The sequence below is a fragment of the Chaetura pelagica genome, unplaced genomic scaffold, assembly GCF_000747805.2.
Source record: "Chaetura pelagica isolate M959 unplaced genomic scaffold, ChaPel_1.0 scaffold189, whole genome shotgun sequence".
Taxonomy (NCBI): domain Eukaryota; kingdom Metazoa; phylum Chordata; class Aves; order Apodiformes; family Apodidae; genus Chaetura; species Chaetura pelagica.
Genome location: NW_009970716.1, coordinates 3,572,434 through 3,588,132, shown reverse-complemented (window position 1 = coordinate 3,588,132; position 15,699 = coordinate 3,572,434). Strand labels below are relative to the sequence as shown.

The 15,699-nt window shown below is 35.6% G+C and overlaps 1 protein-coding gene across 1 annotated transcript in view; it reads left to right on the top strand.

Annotated features, from left to right (window-relative positions):
• Positions 1 to 15,699, top strand: part of WDR19 (WD repeat domain 19) — a 41,141-nt gene that overhangs the window by 21,350 nt on the left and 4,092 nt on the right. The window contains exons 21-32 of the mRNA XM_010006155.1: positions 25 to 82; positions 883 to 1,023; positions 1,135 to 1,217; positions 2,674 to 2,757; positions 3,074 to 3,220; positions 3,653 to 3,777; positions 5,113 to 5,225; positions 6,087 to 6,155; positions 7,216 to 7,293; positions 12,287 to 12,383; positions 14,445 to 14,569; positions 15,217 to 15,298. Coding sequence (XP_010004457.1) covers positions 25 to 82; positions 883 to 1,023; positions 1,135 to 1,217; positions 2,674 to 2,757; positions 3,074 to 3,220; positions 3,653 to 3,777; positions 5,113 to 5,225; positions 6,087 to 6,155; positions 7,216 to 7,293; positions 12,287 to 12,383; positions 14,445 to 14,569; positions 15,217 to 15,298 — 1,202 coding nt within the window. The remainder of the gene's footprint in view (positions 1 to 24; positions 83 to 882; positions 1,024 to 1,134; positions 1,218 to 2,673; positions 2,758 to 3,073; positions 3,221 to 3,652; positions 3,778 to 5,112; positions 5,226 to 6,086; positions 6,156 to 7,215; positions 7,294 to 12,286; positions 12,384 to 14,444; positions 14,570 to 15,216; positions 15,299 to 15,699) is intronic.

Here is a 15,699-nt window from a genome sequence, read left to right as displayed (position 1 = left end):
ATATAACTTCCCATTTTGTCTTAGGGGTGATTATGTTAACGCTCTGGCACATTATGAGAAGGGAATCACTGGAAACAATAAGGTCAGTCCTTTTTAGTAATTATAGCATCTATACAATCATACAACACATTAAGTTGTCATGTGTCGGACTCATTTGAATTCCATTTTTTTATTCAGCAATTAATCTATGTCACTTGTTTTGGGGACAGTAGTCTTTGCATATCTCTCATTTTTAACATATGGAATGATGCTTTCTCTAGGTATATTGCTATTGTATTAGTGGGGCATGACTAGGCTTAGGTTTTTATAATTTGAGAAGTTTGATAACAGACATGCAAATGTCAAAACGTAGCTAGGATTTTCATTGTTATAACAGAAGTCCTAAGTATTCCTTCTGTTCTTTTCTGAATTGTTACTTATATAAAGACAAGCAAGGATTGTGTTAGCAAATAAGCATATTCATTAGATCCTCCCTTAATTCTGGCGTTATTTCCCCTAAAAGCCATTTGGCTTTATCAGTGGCCTTGCTGCCTTTAAAAAAACTAAATAAATGAAGTATCCTGCTAGTACTTTTTTTCTACTGTTGATTTTGGAGGAAAGAAGAGAGTAGTACTAAGCTGTCTGTAAAACAGATTCTTCTGTGTATGCTTGGTCTGGGAAGATCCTATAAGTAAAAATTAAAGCTTAAGAAAACTAAGCCTTGTTCTTCTAAATAAGTGACAGCTGCAGCTAGGCAACGATTTTGAGACAAAAATTGGTTTAACTAAATGGATGTAATGTCTTGTTAAGTTGTTTCAGTGCCTTGTTACTGTGGCTTTTGCAACCTTATTTTTCTGATGTGTAATGTGTAGTTACTGCTTTTCATTTGGTTGCCAGCACCAGGAACATGATGAAGCTTGCCTGGCTGGAGTGGCTCAAATGTCCATTCGAATGGGAGATATCCGTCGAGGAGTAAACCAGGCCATTAAACATCCCAGTAGGTTACTAAAAAGAGACTGTGGAGCTATTCTGGAGAGTATGAAGGTATTCAAAAGTGTTAATGAAACTAAGGCTGAATATGTGATTTCATTAAGCTATATATTTATTTGTAATCTTAATTTAGAAACAGTATTTTAATTATTTTCAATATTGTAGCAATTTTCAGAAGCTGCTCAGCTGTATGAAAAGGGACAATATTATGACAAGGCAGCATCAGTATACATCCGGTGTAAAAACTGGTAAGTACAGGTTTCAGGGAAGTGTTATGTTTCAAAAGACTTGCTGTGGTACTCTTTGGAAAGGAATGATTCTCTGAATAGTACAGATGTCTCCTTAATTTTTTTCATCGATTTTATTGTTCACTTCCCCAACTTTAAACAAGAACAGTGTTCTCTCAGAAGGTTATGTTGTTTTAAATACAGTCTTACTGTAATGGGAGATACTCTTCCTTTTTCTTTTTTTGTGCTATGTTTAAAGTTACCTGCAGTTTCAAGTCCTTTGTGTGTGTGTGCACATACACACTGAATTTGATAATTCTGTTTGTATAGTTACTGTTTAGTTTCTTAAATTTCTTCATTTATAAAATTCATCTGAGATGGAATATTCAGACAATTGGAAATTATTGGTTCAAATTGAGTCTCTATCATGTGTAGTCAAAATCACTGGCATTATTTTAATGAAGTTTTTATAGTGAATTTTATTATTGTCAAGTTTCCAGTGGAAAAGTACAATTTACTGAGAGATTTAAGGGCTTAAATCTTGCCTAATTACATGTTATGGACTTCTAATATCAAGAACTGATTGGAGCAGAAAAACCCCTTCTCTTTCACACAAGTGCTCTAAAAGTTAGGTTGGAATATTATGTTCATTTACTAAGGAAAATTTTATCCTGTCATAGAAATGTCAGTTACATATCTATGTAATTTTGGAATTGGGAGGTAGAAGCTTTGTTTACTCCAGCAGAAGGAGGTTCGGTTTGAGGAGTGCTCTGTTTTTTAGGCAGAGAGGTGAGACATAAGTTCAGCCTCTCTTCAGTTTCTCATATCCTTTGTCTTGAAGGGCCCACTGCTTTGTTTGCTGTTGTCATTCGTTTAATTGCCTGCCCAGAGTTAAACCATGACTTTTATAAATACTATCACTGTGTGCAGCTCCTGAGGTTAGATTTATGGAAGGACTGACATAGCGCATACTTCTGTGTGCCCTCACATACTGCTGTTATGGATGTTGTCACACAGAGGATCTAGTTCTAATGGCCTGGAGTCCTCTTTACAACCTGTGGCCTTAAGCACACAATCACGGGAGTAATCATAACTGCACCTGTACTGATGGTCTTTTGTACTCTTTTGCACATTCTTTCAGGTTATAGTTGTAATACTGTGCTGCTTCTGTAGGTTAATTAGAGAATACCAGAGGTAAAAATTCTTGGTCTGGCATTTATAATTGCTTATACATTTCAAACTTAAAAAGAGAAGCTGCTGGAGCCTGTGTGTTCATAAAGCAGTCCATAATTTCCAGTTCTTAGACCTATGAAGTGCAGCTTTTTGAAAATACTAAAGTATCTTCAAAGCTCACATGTTCTGTTCAATTACTTCTTTTTTAGCCTCCTTTTCAGTGTTAATATAAATATGCCTGGTTTACTGGAGAAAATTTGAAACCAGTTATATTTACTAAATAATTATTATCCTGTCTCTCTAGGGCAAAGGTTGGTGAACTTCTTCCTCATGTTTCATCTCCAAAGATTCACCTACAATATGCAAAGGCCAAAGAAGCAGATGGCAGGTATATTTGAATGCTTTTTTTATAAAGCATGTTATTGTTGATGTTGTTCTTAACACATTACACTTCTTGTAAAATAAATTTAAAAACAGACTTTAAATTTTGCATAAAATAGCTTTGTGGAATTGGATTCTGAAATATATAAACTTAAGGTGTTGTGTGAAGATTTTAATATAATGACTTTCCACTAGTATCAGAGATGTGTTTCTAATTTCTCGTTTTCCTGTCTAATCATCAAATACTATATGTTGCTTTCACACCATATTGTAAGAAGGTATTTAGAAGTTAGACAAGATGATGTGGAACCCTTGTTTTGCAGGTACAAGGAAGCTGTGGTAGCTTATGAGCATGCAAAACAATGGGACAGTGTAATTCGACTATATTTGGATCACCTTAATAATCCTGAGAAGGCTGTTACTATTGTGAGAGAAACACAGTCTCTTGATGGAGCAAAGATGGTGGCCAGGTAACAGTCACTGCACAGGTTAAAAAAACAGGGTGTGAGGGGCCATACCTCTTGGAAGCTGGTAAGGCATGCTAATGTGTATCAGTATCTGGTTATTGGTACTTGGCCAGTGACTATAAATTTCAGTTAGTAAATTTTAGTTCTCTAAAATTTGGACAGCCAAGCAGGTACTGATTTTTTTCCTTTTTTCTTTTTTTTAACTTTATGATTAAAATTATATTTACCAGAAGTAATAAGCTTAGGGGAAAAAAAATTGTCCTGCAGTATTATTTATGCTGTTAATTTTAGTAACCTATTTAAAGTAATTGAGATACAAAATACATTTAAAATGTATCATATTTGTATACCACAAAATATACTATAATTCTAAAACTTTTGGTGTATTCAGTAAGCTAATTTGTATGAGGGTATTAATTTGTTCATTCTGATTAGATTCTTTCTGCAACTTGGTGACTATGACTCTGCCATCCAGTTCCTGGTCATGTCCAAGTGCAATAATGAAGCTTTCACATTAGCTCAACAACACAACAAGATGGAGATTTATGCTGATATCATCAGTGAGTATTCCAGGTTAATAGTTTGCTTGCAGTATGTTTTATTGTTCTTTTAATTTGTTTGACCAATGTGAAGTCATAAGACAAAGGGTGTGAAGTTTTGTTTCCCAGCCTTTTCCATTTGCAGTCACCATGGACAGATTTGGTAATGTGTCTCATTCAGGCCTACAAGCTAGACTTTGCGTTCAACTTAGGCATCTCCCTTGGTCTTCAGTCTGGGTCATTTTCACATCTTGCCTGTGCAAAAGCTTTTCCTGGTTAGGCATTCTGATAAAGAAATTGTGTAGACTATTTTCTTGTGTCTGTGGAGGAATCCCCTTCTTTGATGTGTGTAGTACAGCTTTTCCAAAACAGAGTATTTTACTGTTGCTTATTTTTATCCCCTCTTCTCCTTTTTTCATGGTTCCAGCTCTTTTCTTAAATGGGTATGTCACCATCTTTCCTTTTTTAACCCTGTAAGGCCCTTCCTGGCCTTCTCTTGTATCAACCTTACTGAGAAGCTGACTTTTATCTCAGGTCATCAAGTCAGTTGGTAGCCAGCTTGTCAATTCGCAAGAAATTTTATATTTTTCACCTGTGTCAGACAACATTTTTTGTGGAAACAGTTCCACATACATGTCTACCAAATTATCTCCTATTTTCAGTTGTTAATCTCTTCCTTTAAAAAAATCTATTCTTGTTATGAAGATTATAAAAGATGGACAGCAGGTAGCTTAGTGATGTATTGTTGTGGCTGCTTGTCAAGGTGGGCACTGTTGTTCCTTATGCTTTCTTCCTTCTCTCCTGTCTAAAATAGGATGTTTCAAATTGTAATCTAAGTAGGTGGAAAAAAAGTTTTGAAGCTGACTTGGGTGTACTGGCTGTATTTGTTTTATATGTCCATAGTAAAAGGGAGTCTTGGTTAGAAGACTTAAGTAGTATTCCCAGCTACCACATGGTTACATTGCTCCCGATAATCGGTGCGATACAGATATACTCGCATATTCTTGAACTGTGAAAATAATTCAGGAGATAATCTCAGCATCACTTGCTCTGTTTTATTGTTGCCAATGCATAAAAGAAAAATACATTAGTAGGTCATACTTATGCCATATTATTATGCCTGTTAAAAAAACAGATATGTCGTTACGGTCTAAAACCTATAAGAACAATTATTTCTCTGCACTAGTAGCTCCTAATGTCTGACATTTAGTCTGATTAAATAGGAAAAAAATGTATAAGACATAATTTGAGTCTAGCTGGCTTTTTTTAAATGTCACTAGAAAAAAAAAGTAGAATAGGAGTTTGTTTCTTCAGTAGGGCCTTTACCTTGCTTAATAAGAATACTTTGCGTTGCAGCTTCTGAAAGTACTACCAATGAAGACTATCAGAGCATTGCACTACATTTTGAAGGAGAAAAGAAACATTTTCAGGCTGGAAAATTTTTCTTGCTGTGTGGTCAATATGGACGGGTCAGTGCTTAAGTATAAACCGGTGGTAGTTAAACATTCATAGAAACTGTTCAAAATACAGTACTTCAAAAGCAGGGAAGTTTATAATAGACTTTGGCTGCCTTAAATCATGATACACTGATATTTTTTGAAAGTGTAAAGAAACTTAAGTAAACTATTTATGAATAATTTGCAGTTACCTACACTGCCAAGCACATACCCTTTTCACAGCAGTAGAGGCCCCACGTGGCTCAGTGATACACTGTTCTCAATGAATCTCTAAATGCCATGAACACAGAAGTAGAATTTACTTGTATTTTATTAGCTTGACCAATAAAGACTTGGTTGCTGAGTAAATAATGAATTAAATACTGTAGCATGCCCTAGCTTAAAGCATTTTTTCAAAGAGAGGAAATATGTCAGTTGACACACTTTCTTTTGATGAGTTACAAGTTGTGAGCTGTCACTTATTAAATGTTTGACTTTTGCTTACTGAACATTAAAAGAAAAACCAACCAATTTTTGCAAATTACAGCCATTGTAGGTGACCACTTCTTCAGTAGGGGCATAAGGGAGGTCCAGTGGCACATTAAACATTAATTTCTTCTCACCATATTGCTGTGAACACCTTTCACAGTTAGATGAATGTATACACCAGAATTTGGCAAAGACACAGCTCTTCTTTCTTGGAGGAGAACCTGTAGGAACAGCTGTTGCCTCTGTAGTATGTGGTTTTCCTTATGGCTGTAAATGCATTTTTACAAAATAAGCATTCAGTGTGCCACTTGTCTAGCAAAATGCAGTGAGAAATAACTTGATTAACAATAGGAAAACATTTATTTCGTCTGCCTCAGCTTTAACTTTTCTTCTATATCATTTTAGGCATTAAAGCACTTTATGAAAAGTCCAAGCACAGAAGATAACTTGGCTATAGAAATGGCAATTGAAACAGTAAGCAACTTCAATAAAGTAAAAAATTCATGCTTTAAAGTTTACCTTCAGTATTACGACATTTTCCTAGCATCCGTGCAAATAGGAGGAGAACTATATCAGCAAAGGTGATATCTAACATTAAAAAACTAGAATTAGTTAATACAGATAGCAGAGGAAAATGTGTTTTCAGCCTTCAAAGGAGGGTTTATTAATTCATTCAGATTTTTGTGGTTGTGTGTCAACAGTCACCTGATTTTGGAATTTTCTTTTTTAGCAAAATCCATATGCGATTTTTGAGTTTTGCTGATTTTTCCAGTTTGCATAATGTGGTTAGAGAGGTCAATATGCCTCCATTCTTGCTCTCTGTCACAGAATCACTGAGTGGTTGAGATCAAAAGAAACCCCTGAAGGTCATCTGATCCAATAGTCCTTCTCAGGGAGGACTGTCTAGAGCTGGTTTCCCAGGATCATGTCCAGATGGCTTTTGAATATCTCCACAACCTCCCTGGGCAGCCTGTGCCAGTGCTTAGTTACCCTTCCAGTGAAAAAGTGTTTAAGGATGTTCACATGGAACCTCCTGTGTTTCAGCTCATGCCCATTGCCTCTGGTCCTGTTACTGAGCACCACTAAAAAGAGAGCCTGGCAGTTGTACTATATGTATCCTTGTGGAATCTCAACATCTCAGCCATATTTTTGAGACTCTCTTCAACTTGGCCAGATAGTGCTGACTCTGTTCTAAGTGTGAAGCACTGGAAGTTAATCTGAAACACAAATTGTGCTGGGTTTATAGACAGCTTTGTGACAGCAGGCTTCAAATGCCTTCCCAACATTGAAACAGGGGAGCTGTTCATGCTGGTAGAGACCGATTTAGTTATAATCCTCTGACATAACACATTGGAAAATAAATATTAACTACTTCATGTCAACGCTGATGAACCAAGTAATCATAAGATTTGAACACATATAACTAAAATAATGTTTTAAATGTGTCAAGTTGCAGTGTTTTAATTAAAAGCCTCCTTAGGAGTAATTATTTTTCCTTTCTCTTACATATATTAATTTCTTCTTTATTTAATAGGTGGGACGGGCAAAAGATGAAGCCCTAACAAATGAGCTGATAGACTATCTCATGGGAGAGAGTGATGGCATGCCCAAGGTATTGTATTTTTGTCCCTGCTGTTGTCTGACAGTGCTATGCTACAAGATCTTTTGAGCTTATTTTGTCTTATGTTTGTTTTGTAGGCAGAAACTATGTTTTAGCTTGGTTTCAGTAGGGAGGTAGACTTGTGTGATCACTTTCTGAATCATTCACACAGGAACATGAGGACATAGAAAGCTGTAGACAAATTATTACCAGCTCCCTCTTAATTTCTGAAGTGATCAATGACCACATTTTCAAAACGAGCTTAGGCCAAAGCAGCTAAAAATTTGCCACTGAGATTGCTTGAAAATGTAACACCTTCATGTGTATGTCCATATGACAGTTACACCTTATTTTTTAAAAAAAACCCTCTTTTTTTGATTTCTTATTATGTAGAAGTATGTAATTTAAATTTCAAATGAATTATTCATAGTCAGTTTCATCTGTGGCTATAGCCTGTAGTTCTGTAAACTAAAACATCTGTTCTGACTGGAGAATAAAACTATGTTTAATTTATTATAGAATATTTAAAAAAACAGGAAGCACATTTGAAGATTTTTAGTCCTAACATGGAAGTTTGGTTAACAATAAGAGATTAAGATACTGTGGACACAGCTTTTTATGTTTTCACTCGTAATTGTCATAGAAAATAATTGGATCCTTAGAACATTTCTTTTTTCTTTTAGATTGTTTAGTAGGTGCTTTGTGAGATAAGAGGTGCTCTGTGTTATGAGGCTTCTTTTAATGTCATGTCATCCATTAATAACAGGCTTTGGGCAGACTGGTAGACTATTTCATCTTTTTCTCTCTTGAATACACGGATTTGAGAATTGGAAGATACTTGCTGACAGACTTCTGTGTATTAGTTGCAGATGTCATAGGTTTGGTAATAAGATAATCTTGGTTAAAAACTAAGCAGAACTTGGATTAGATCTGTGCTATATATGCAATACAATAATTAGATTTTGACCATATTCTGTTGGTATGTTTGTTTTTTTTCCAGGAAAGATTAAAAATATCCACTGTAAATTTGAAGTTAGTACATCATATGGTACATTCAATCACATTGGGGCTTGAGTTCATGAAACTAAGTGGCTGAGGCACTTCAAGCTTTACTGCCTATTACAGCAGAGCTTGAATGTGAGCCAAGTGGTGCAGCACCCTTGTTGCTCTACTGTGAAAGCAAGACCTCAGGTGTAGCCATTGCAGCCTAATATTCATTCCTTAGTCAAGGAATTGACAGTCCTGTACAAACTCACAGTAAATACAGTCGGGTACAAAATTACACGTATGGGAGAATAAATTCTGCTTTACAGAGGGAAGTAGGGTTTTGCAATGATGGAGTACTAGTACTACGGCTGTGGTTTATGGTACTGTTGGGAGATTAGAAATTCTGTCTCCTATTTGTATGGTGCCTACAGATTAAGGGTTTGATATTTTAGACTTTTGGAGACACTTGGACAGTGGGTATAGAATCCCACTGCTTCCATAAAATCCACCAAGCAAAAAAAAACCAACACAACCCTCTATCTCTTTATTATTTATCTCTTATTATTAACCTGTAATTTGTAATGTGAACCTGAATAAAATTATGAGGGAAGCAAAACATAGCAAAACAAACAAAATTCTACTGCAAGAGACTGGAAGACAGTTAAGCTGTTGGAGGCATTAGATGAAAAAATCTGTGCAGCATCAGTGTAAGGAAAAGTAATTTTGTATTTATGCTGAGAGCTGATGGACAGAAATTGTAGCATCCAGTCTCTTTTCTAAGAGCAGCAGCCTAGGCATCTGGTTGAAAGGCATACATAGGACTGGAAAAGGGAAGCAAGGTACAGTATGATCTCCACAGTTATGAGTTTCTAAAGATTTTAGAAAACTAAAGATTTTGTGAATACCATAATTGCCATATTTAACATTGTTTTAAACTTGAATGTAGAGCTTTATTTTCTTTGTTTAAAAGCCCTCTCTTGTTCTTCCAAATGCTTTAATCCAATCTGCTATAGTCTCTCTCAGTGAGTAACAAAATTTTACTTTATCAAATCTTACATAGTTTGTTTTAAAAATCTACTTAATAAGGATAAAGATGGATTGTTTTTTATGCTATAGAGATGATGTTTTTGAAATTACCAACCAAGTGAGGTTGTTTTTAGAGAATAGCAGCTTTTATGTGGTGGTATTTTTGTAAAGCTGAAACTAAGGGTGAACTTAAAGTAGCCATGTAGCAGAAACTTGCTAATCCTTTTGAGCACTGATCTGTAAACAAGGACATTGCTCACAGCAGCCTGATTGGTTTAAATCTTTCAAAGCCAACAGTGACATTTTAATGATAATTTTATCATGTTATCAATTATCAAAATAATATTCTCAAAATTATTATGCTTACCAAAGTTTTGCTGCACTATCATCTAAGTAATTATAACCTCTTTCTTATATGTGTTATGTCACCTATTGTATTTGTTAACATTAACATGTAAAAATACTTAATAGGTTATATGTGTCGTTTTGTAATTGTTCAGGGAATGGTAACTAGCAAGGTTCTGCTGTTTTCTGTGTGCATATTTTCTAAGTACATGTTCTTTAGAAAGCCAAACTAAATTAAAATCATGGCTATCTAATAAGAAGATCAGTTAGACTGCAGTAATAAATTTTTCCAAAGACCTTAGGAAATGTGTTGTCAATTGAAAATTCCTCCCTGTGTTTTTTACTTTTAAAGTGACTGACTTTAAAGCTTTACAAAAATACCACCACATAAAAGCTAAGAATATGAAAGTAAAACATGAGACTGATTTTTCTTAAATGCCTCCTAGTCTTATATTTTTCTACATATTGCTGCCACGTAAGTAATTTAAATTTATTCTTTAAGGAAAATATAATTAGGGACATGGCAAATACCATATAAGACCACTGATCCATGCTGGGAAGGGAGTAAAGGGAGAAGCAACCTAGATGGGGAAGAAGTGCAGCCTTCTGTTGTCATCACTAGCACGGCCATCCATGGTGGTTAGGTGTGAGAAGTTGGGCAGATTTACATCAGAGCCTACCATTCATAATCATTTTAATTTCACCCCACTCGAGCAATAACAGTTTCCCTTTTTAAGGCAGTTTACCCTTGATAACTAATATCCGCTAATATAAGTAGTTGTGGTTACTTTGTTTTCCAGTTAACTATTTCATTATTATTATGTTATGGTTCTTATGGTGTTTGCTCCTTTGATCATGTGTAACTTAAAATTCTGCTCCATCATTAATTTAAAACTAACTACTTTGGTCACTTAATATTTTTCCTTATGTTGCAAGTTAAAAAGAAGAATTTTACTTCCCTTTTTTCTTTCTGTATGCCAGTCTTTCTCTCCTGTTTTTATTTCTGTGATTTATTTCCAGCATTTTATCCCTTGCCTCTCAAGTAGGGACTTAACCTTTGCAGTAATTTTCTTTATAAGGAAATGTCTTTATATTTCTGTAACTTTGAACTTCTGCTTTTTTAGCTATGTGTTTGGGACTTAACTTACAAACCCCACACAATATTCCAGAGAAAAGCACAACATTGATTAACACAATTGTTTAAAAATAATTGTTTTTACCATTTTATCATAGAATGCACGTTGTAAAAATTTGGATTTACTACTAACATTGCAGAATAAGTTAGTTTTAGGTTTTTTGATAAGCTGTCTGTAAAGCTACAAATGTGGTTTTTTTTCTGATTTATATTTAAGTTGTAACCATGCTATGATATACAATATTTCAGTTTAATTTGTTACTTCCTAGTGAAAATGTTATAATGTACAGACTCTGCTTTTTATTGATCACATTTTAGAAATCACTGCTAAAGATATAAAACAGTGACACAAGCTCAGGTTTTCTTTTACACTCAATAGTTTCTTCTCATCATAAGCAAGACCATTTTATTTTGTATTTTAGCTGTATTTTTAGGACTTAACCTCTTTTGAGGATATTTTCAAAATCCTTATGAAAGACCAATTCTCTTTTCTCCTGTTGATTTTTTTTAACTGCTAGAAATTTAAGTATACTTTATAAAAAGTGAACTCATTATTATTTTCTTTGATACAGTCGTCTTGGGTTTTGGAGTTTTGTTTAAAAATTATTGTCACTAATTTTCCTGCTGTTGGATTGCCAGTTCTTGCATGAACCTTTGCTACATTTGCCATCCTTGACTCACGTACTATATCAAAAGAACATAGTATAGCAAATTAAAAATGTTGTGGTTTTTTTAGCTTATTGTCCCCTTAATTTTAAATTTTTTAGCTGTCCTGGATGTCTACCATCTTGTCCCAGAACAGGACACTCTTTAATGGCCAGATTTTCTCATTCTTAGCCACAAGAAGCATTGTTTGCACCTAGATCTGTAACACAATCTCAGTGTTTGTAGCAAGATTTCGATTTCTAAAAGGAGCCCTTTAGTTCAAGGGGCAGTGGGTGCAAACTGGAGCATAGGAGGTTCAAGGTGAATATCAGAAAAAACTTCTTTACTGTGAGAGTGACAGAGCACTGGAACAGGCTGCCCAGAGAGGTTGTGGAGTCTCCTTCACTGGAGACATTCAAAACCCGCCTGGACACATCCTTGTGTGATGTGCTGTAGGTGATCCTGCTCTGGCAGGGGGGTTGGACTAGATGATCTTTCAAGGTCCCTTCCAACTCCCTAGGATTCTGTGATTCTTTTCTGACACCAGAAATGCCTACACCTCTGAAGGTGTTGGGTCTCCACCTGTACAGCTTTCCTTGTGCCTGACAGCCTGTGGCTTTCTGTGCCTGTAATGACAGGGAGCTCACTCGGGGCCCTCAGTGTGTTTATCTGACTGTACTAATAGCCAAAAGATGCAGGTGAACATAGCACAGCCGAAGCATGTTGATACAAAGAGCTCCTTACAAGATAAGCCAGCTTGTCTGCTTTCTTTGAAAAATGTGGTGGTGGGATGAGCAAAGTATAAGACAGGAAATGTAGCAGTATGTATTCATTTAGTATTAATTGCTTGTGTATGATTTAATTAAGGATGCCAAGTACCTATTCCGCTTATACATGGCTCTAAAGCAATACAGGGAAGCTGCCAGAACTGCTATAATAATTGCCAGAGAGGAACAGTGTTCAGGTAAGTCTGTTTTCTCTGATGTGACAGCATATCTGACACTACATCGTTTACAGTACTTAGTGTATTTTTATTTATATAGGATTATACTTAGAAAATACATATATCAGTGCTTGTAATTGTATTTAAGTTTAATCTTGAATTTAAACTGGCATTTGTGAAAAGGTTGGGACTTGTATGTTAAATATTGGAGGAAAAACAACTGTGGAAAATATCTGCGTTCCTTATTACCTTCAGGTAAACACAGTGATTAAGATTGCCTGCAACTTTATTGTATATCACAGAATTAGAATTGCAGTATTTACATGCCATTTCTGACTTGGATACTGATCCTTTAGTGTTTGCACATTATTTTTTCCAGTAGGAGATAAGCAGAGGGGATTATTTCTGTTGAAGAATCAGATAACTACTTACTTAAACCTTGTTTTTCCCTGTAATAGGTACCTGAAGTTAGAGACAGAAAAAAGTGGTAAAAAGAGACAGTGCTAGAAGCAAAATAGCTGTCACCCTCAGTATTCATGCTCCTCTGTAGCCATGGCAACAGCCCTACCATCACATGCTTGCTTTTCATTTCAAGTCAGCTAAGAAAAACGTCTATAAAGGAAAAATAGCATTCTCAGGAACAGCCCAGGCAAATTAACATTTATGGACTGCTCCTCAGCCTTGGGCTAAGGAGTGGAAAATCTCTTCAGTCCTTGGCAAGCGTGATCTCCCAGTTCATCATAGCAGTGAATTATGCATGTGTGGTAGTTATGTAAGCAGGAAATGTAAAGGCTCAAGGGTTTAAAAATCCACTAGCTTCTTTGAATCTAAAAACTTAAGCCTAAAATACAGTCTCCCATACTGTATTTCATGTTCCTAATAGTATAGATTCTTCTGCAGCAGTGTGATAATAAGCACAATATTTTTCTCATTAAAATCACCAATCTTGCAGTAACTGTTTCATCCGCAGCGGCCAAGTTTTAGATTGCCCTCCTTTTCCTTCAGGAGATTTCTGTGGGTTTGATTCTGAAGTTTACATCAATATTGTTTGTTCTTTCCTTAAAAATCCACCAAAAATAATATTTAATTCATACTACTTGGTATTTTGCTTTGGGTATGCCATTTTATGTGCATTTTTCCTTAGAGTTGTTTCTGTATAATCACATGATTTGAAGACTGATCATACAATACTGAGAGTCAGTAGTAACACAGCATGAAAAATTAATAGTGCTTTCCAGCAACTAATTCTGGAGTGATATTTAGCTGCCTCACACAAATTTCACAGGTTGATGAAATTTGCTTTATAAAGTGAAAGCATTTGTTGACAGAGAAATTGGGAGAGATGGAGGAACTGAATCTATAATGTCCTTTAAATGCCTCCAACTGGGAAGAGTATAACTTCCTTATACTCTAAAAATGAAAACAAAACAAAAAAACCCAAACAAACCCAAACACCCAACAAACAAAAAAAAGCCACAAAACCAAAACAAAGCAAGAACAAACAACTAGCTAAGAGTAGTCTAACCATACTAAACACTGGTTTTCAACTACATAATTTATTAATTTAATGAAACCTTTTGATTTCTGGACAATCCTTGATAGTAACCTCAAAGCAGTATCATCTAGTGAGTTAACATTCAAATTTCAGTTATCTCACTGGCAAGTTCTGGGTTGGTTTGGTTGCAGAGACAAGGAGTTGCCAAAGTTAATGATAAAGTAAATGCATGTTAAATTAACATTTAAACAACAAAAAAGAAGTAACATCTCTAAATGCTCTAAAAATACATTTTCTCCCTTTATTGTGGAAGCAATGTATTGGATCGAGCATCTTCCACTTTTAAAAAATTTCATTATTTTCATTATATGAAATTGTCATCAACACATATTTTAGATGACTGATACTGGCTGATACTGTTTAGGACAGTGTGATAAGAAACTGCTTGTGACTTTCCAAATAAATTGTCATGCAAAGGTTTTGCTAAAAGAATCAACTTAAAATCCTGTTCAGCTACTATATATGTCATTAGTAAAGAAATTGTTACAAAAAGTTAAAGTGACTGTTCATTGTTGTTTGTTTTTAAGGAAACTACCGAAATGCACATGATGTTCTTTTCAATATGTATTCAGAGTTAAAGACCCAAAAGATTAAGATTCCTTCTGAGATGGCTACAAACCTTATGATTCTACACAGCTATATTTTAGTGAAGGTAAAGAATTACAAAACTGAATTTATGCCTGAGTTGCATAGTCGCTGATTTATTGAACTGTCCATATGGATGCTCTCTGTGCATGAATTACATTCTCATATAGGTTGTATCATAGAATCCAAGTGCAAGCTGCAGGAGGGCAACCCATGGTTGTTTCTGCCTCTTTGTTTAGCATAATCTTTTAAAAATACTGAATAATTAAAAACCCACGCATGGCTTCCTGTATTTATTTTGCATTCATACTTAAGTGTGATGCTACAACTGTTATTTTTTTATGCTATTATTAATAATTATTATCATCCATACTGCTTTTCTCTAAATGAAATTAAGCAGGGGGGGCTTAAATTATTTCTAGCAGTTAAGCCATGTCCCATCAGAATATCCATTCAGGCCAAGGCCAGCTTCTGGCCACCACCCTCTCTGCCAGCAGTGAGGCAAAGGCAGGCAGACAGGGCTTGAGACCAGACTGTTTTGGGGAAGAGCTGCTGTAAAGTCTCTGGTCCTTTCTGTAGTGCATGACCCATCTCTGCTCAGTTTCATAGAAGAGCTGTGGATGTGCAGCTCCCAGAAGGATGAACATGAAGAGCTGGCTGCAGGAATTACTCTCTAAAGACTGCGCTTAATTCAGTATATTTGTTGTTTTCCAGATCCATGTCAAACGTGGTGATCACATGAAGGGAGCACGTATGCTTATCCGTGTAGCCAACAACATCAGCAAATTCCCATCACGTAAGTGCTGGCAGTGCAGGAGAACATTCTGTGCTCTACAGGACAATTCATTAATTGTTGCATTAGAAGGTACATTCTCCTCCTGTGATCCTGTGGGGCACACAATAAAGTGTAAACACCCAGTGTGCTCTGCCATCCTGCACAGGATATCTCTTTGATGGGTTCCTCACCAGCAGTTTAATCTGTCCTCACCCACCATCACTGCAGTGCTGAGCTGCCCAAACCACTCATAAAGTCTCAGGATCACGTGTTGAACTGATGGGTTCTGTGACTTTATCAAAAAATTGTAATCAGTCTTCTTTTGAACAATTTTTTTGGGTACATGGAAAGAGTAGACTAAAATGTAGACTTTAAACAGTGCAGACCAGACCTGAGGGAAATGGTTATAATGAAAACATTCC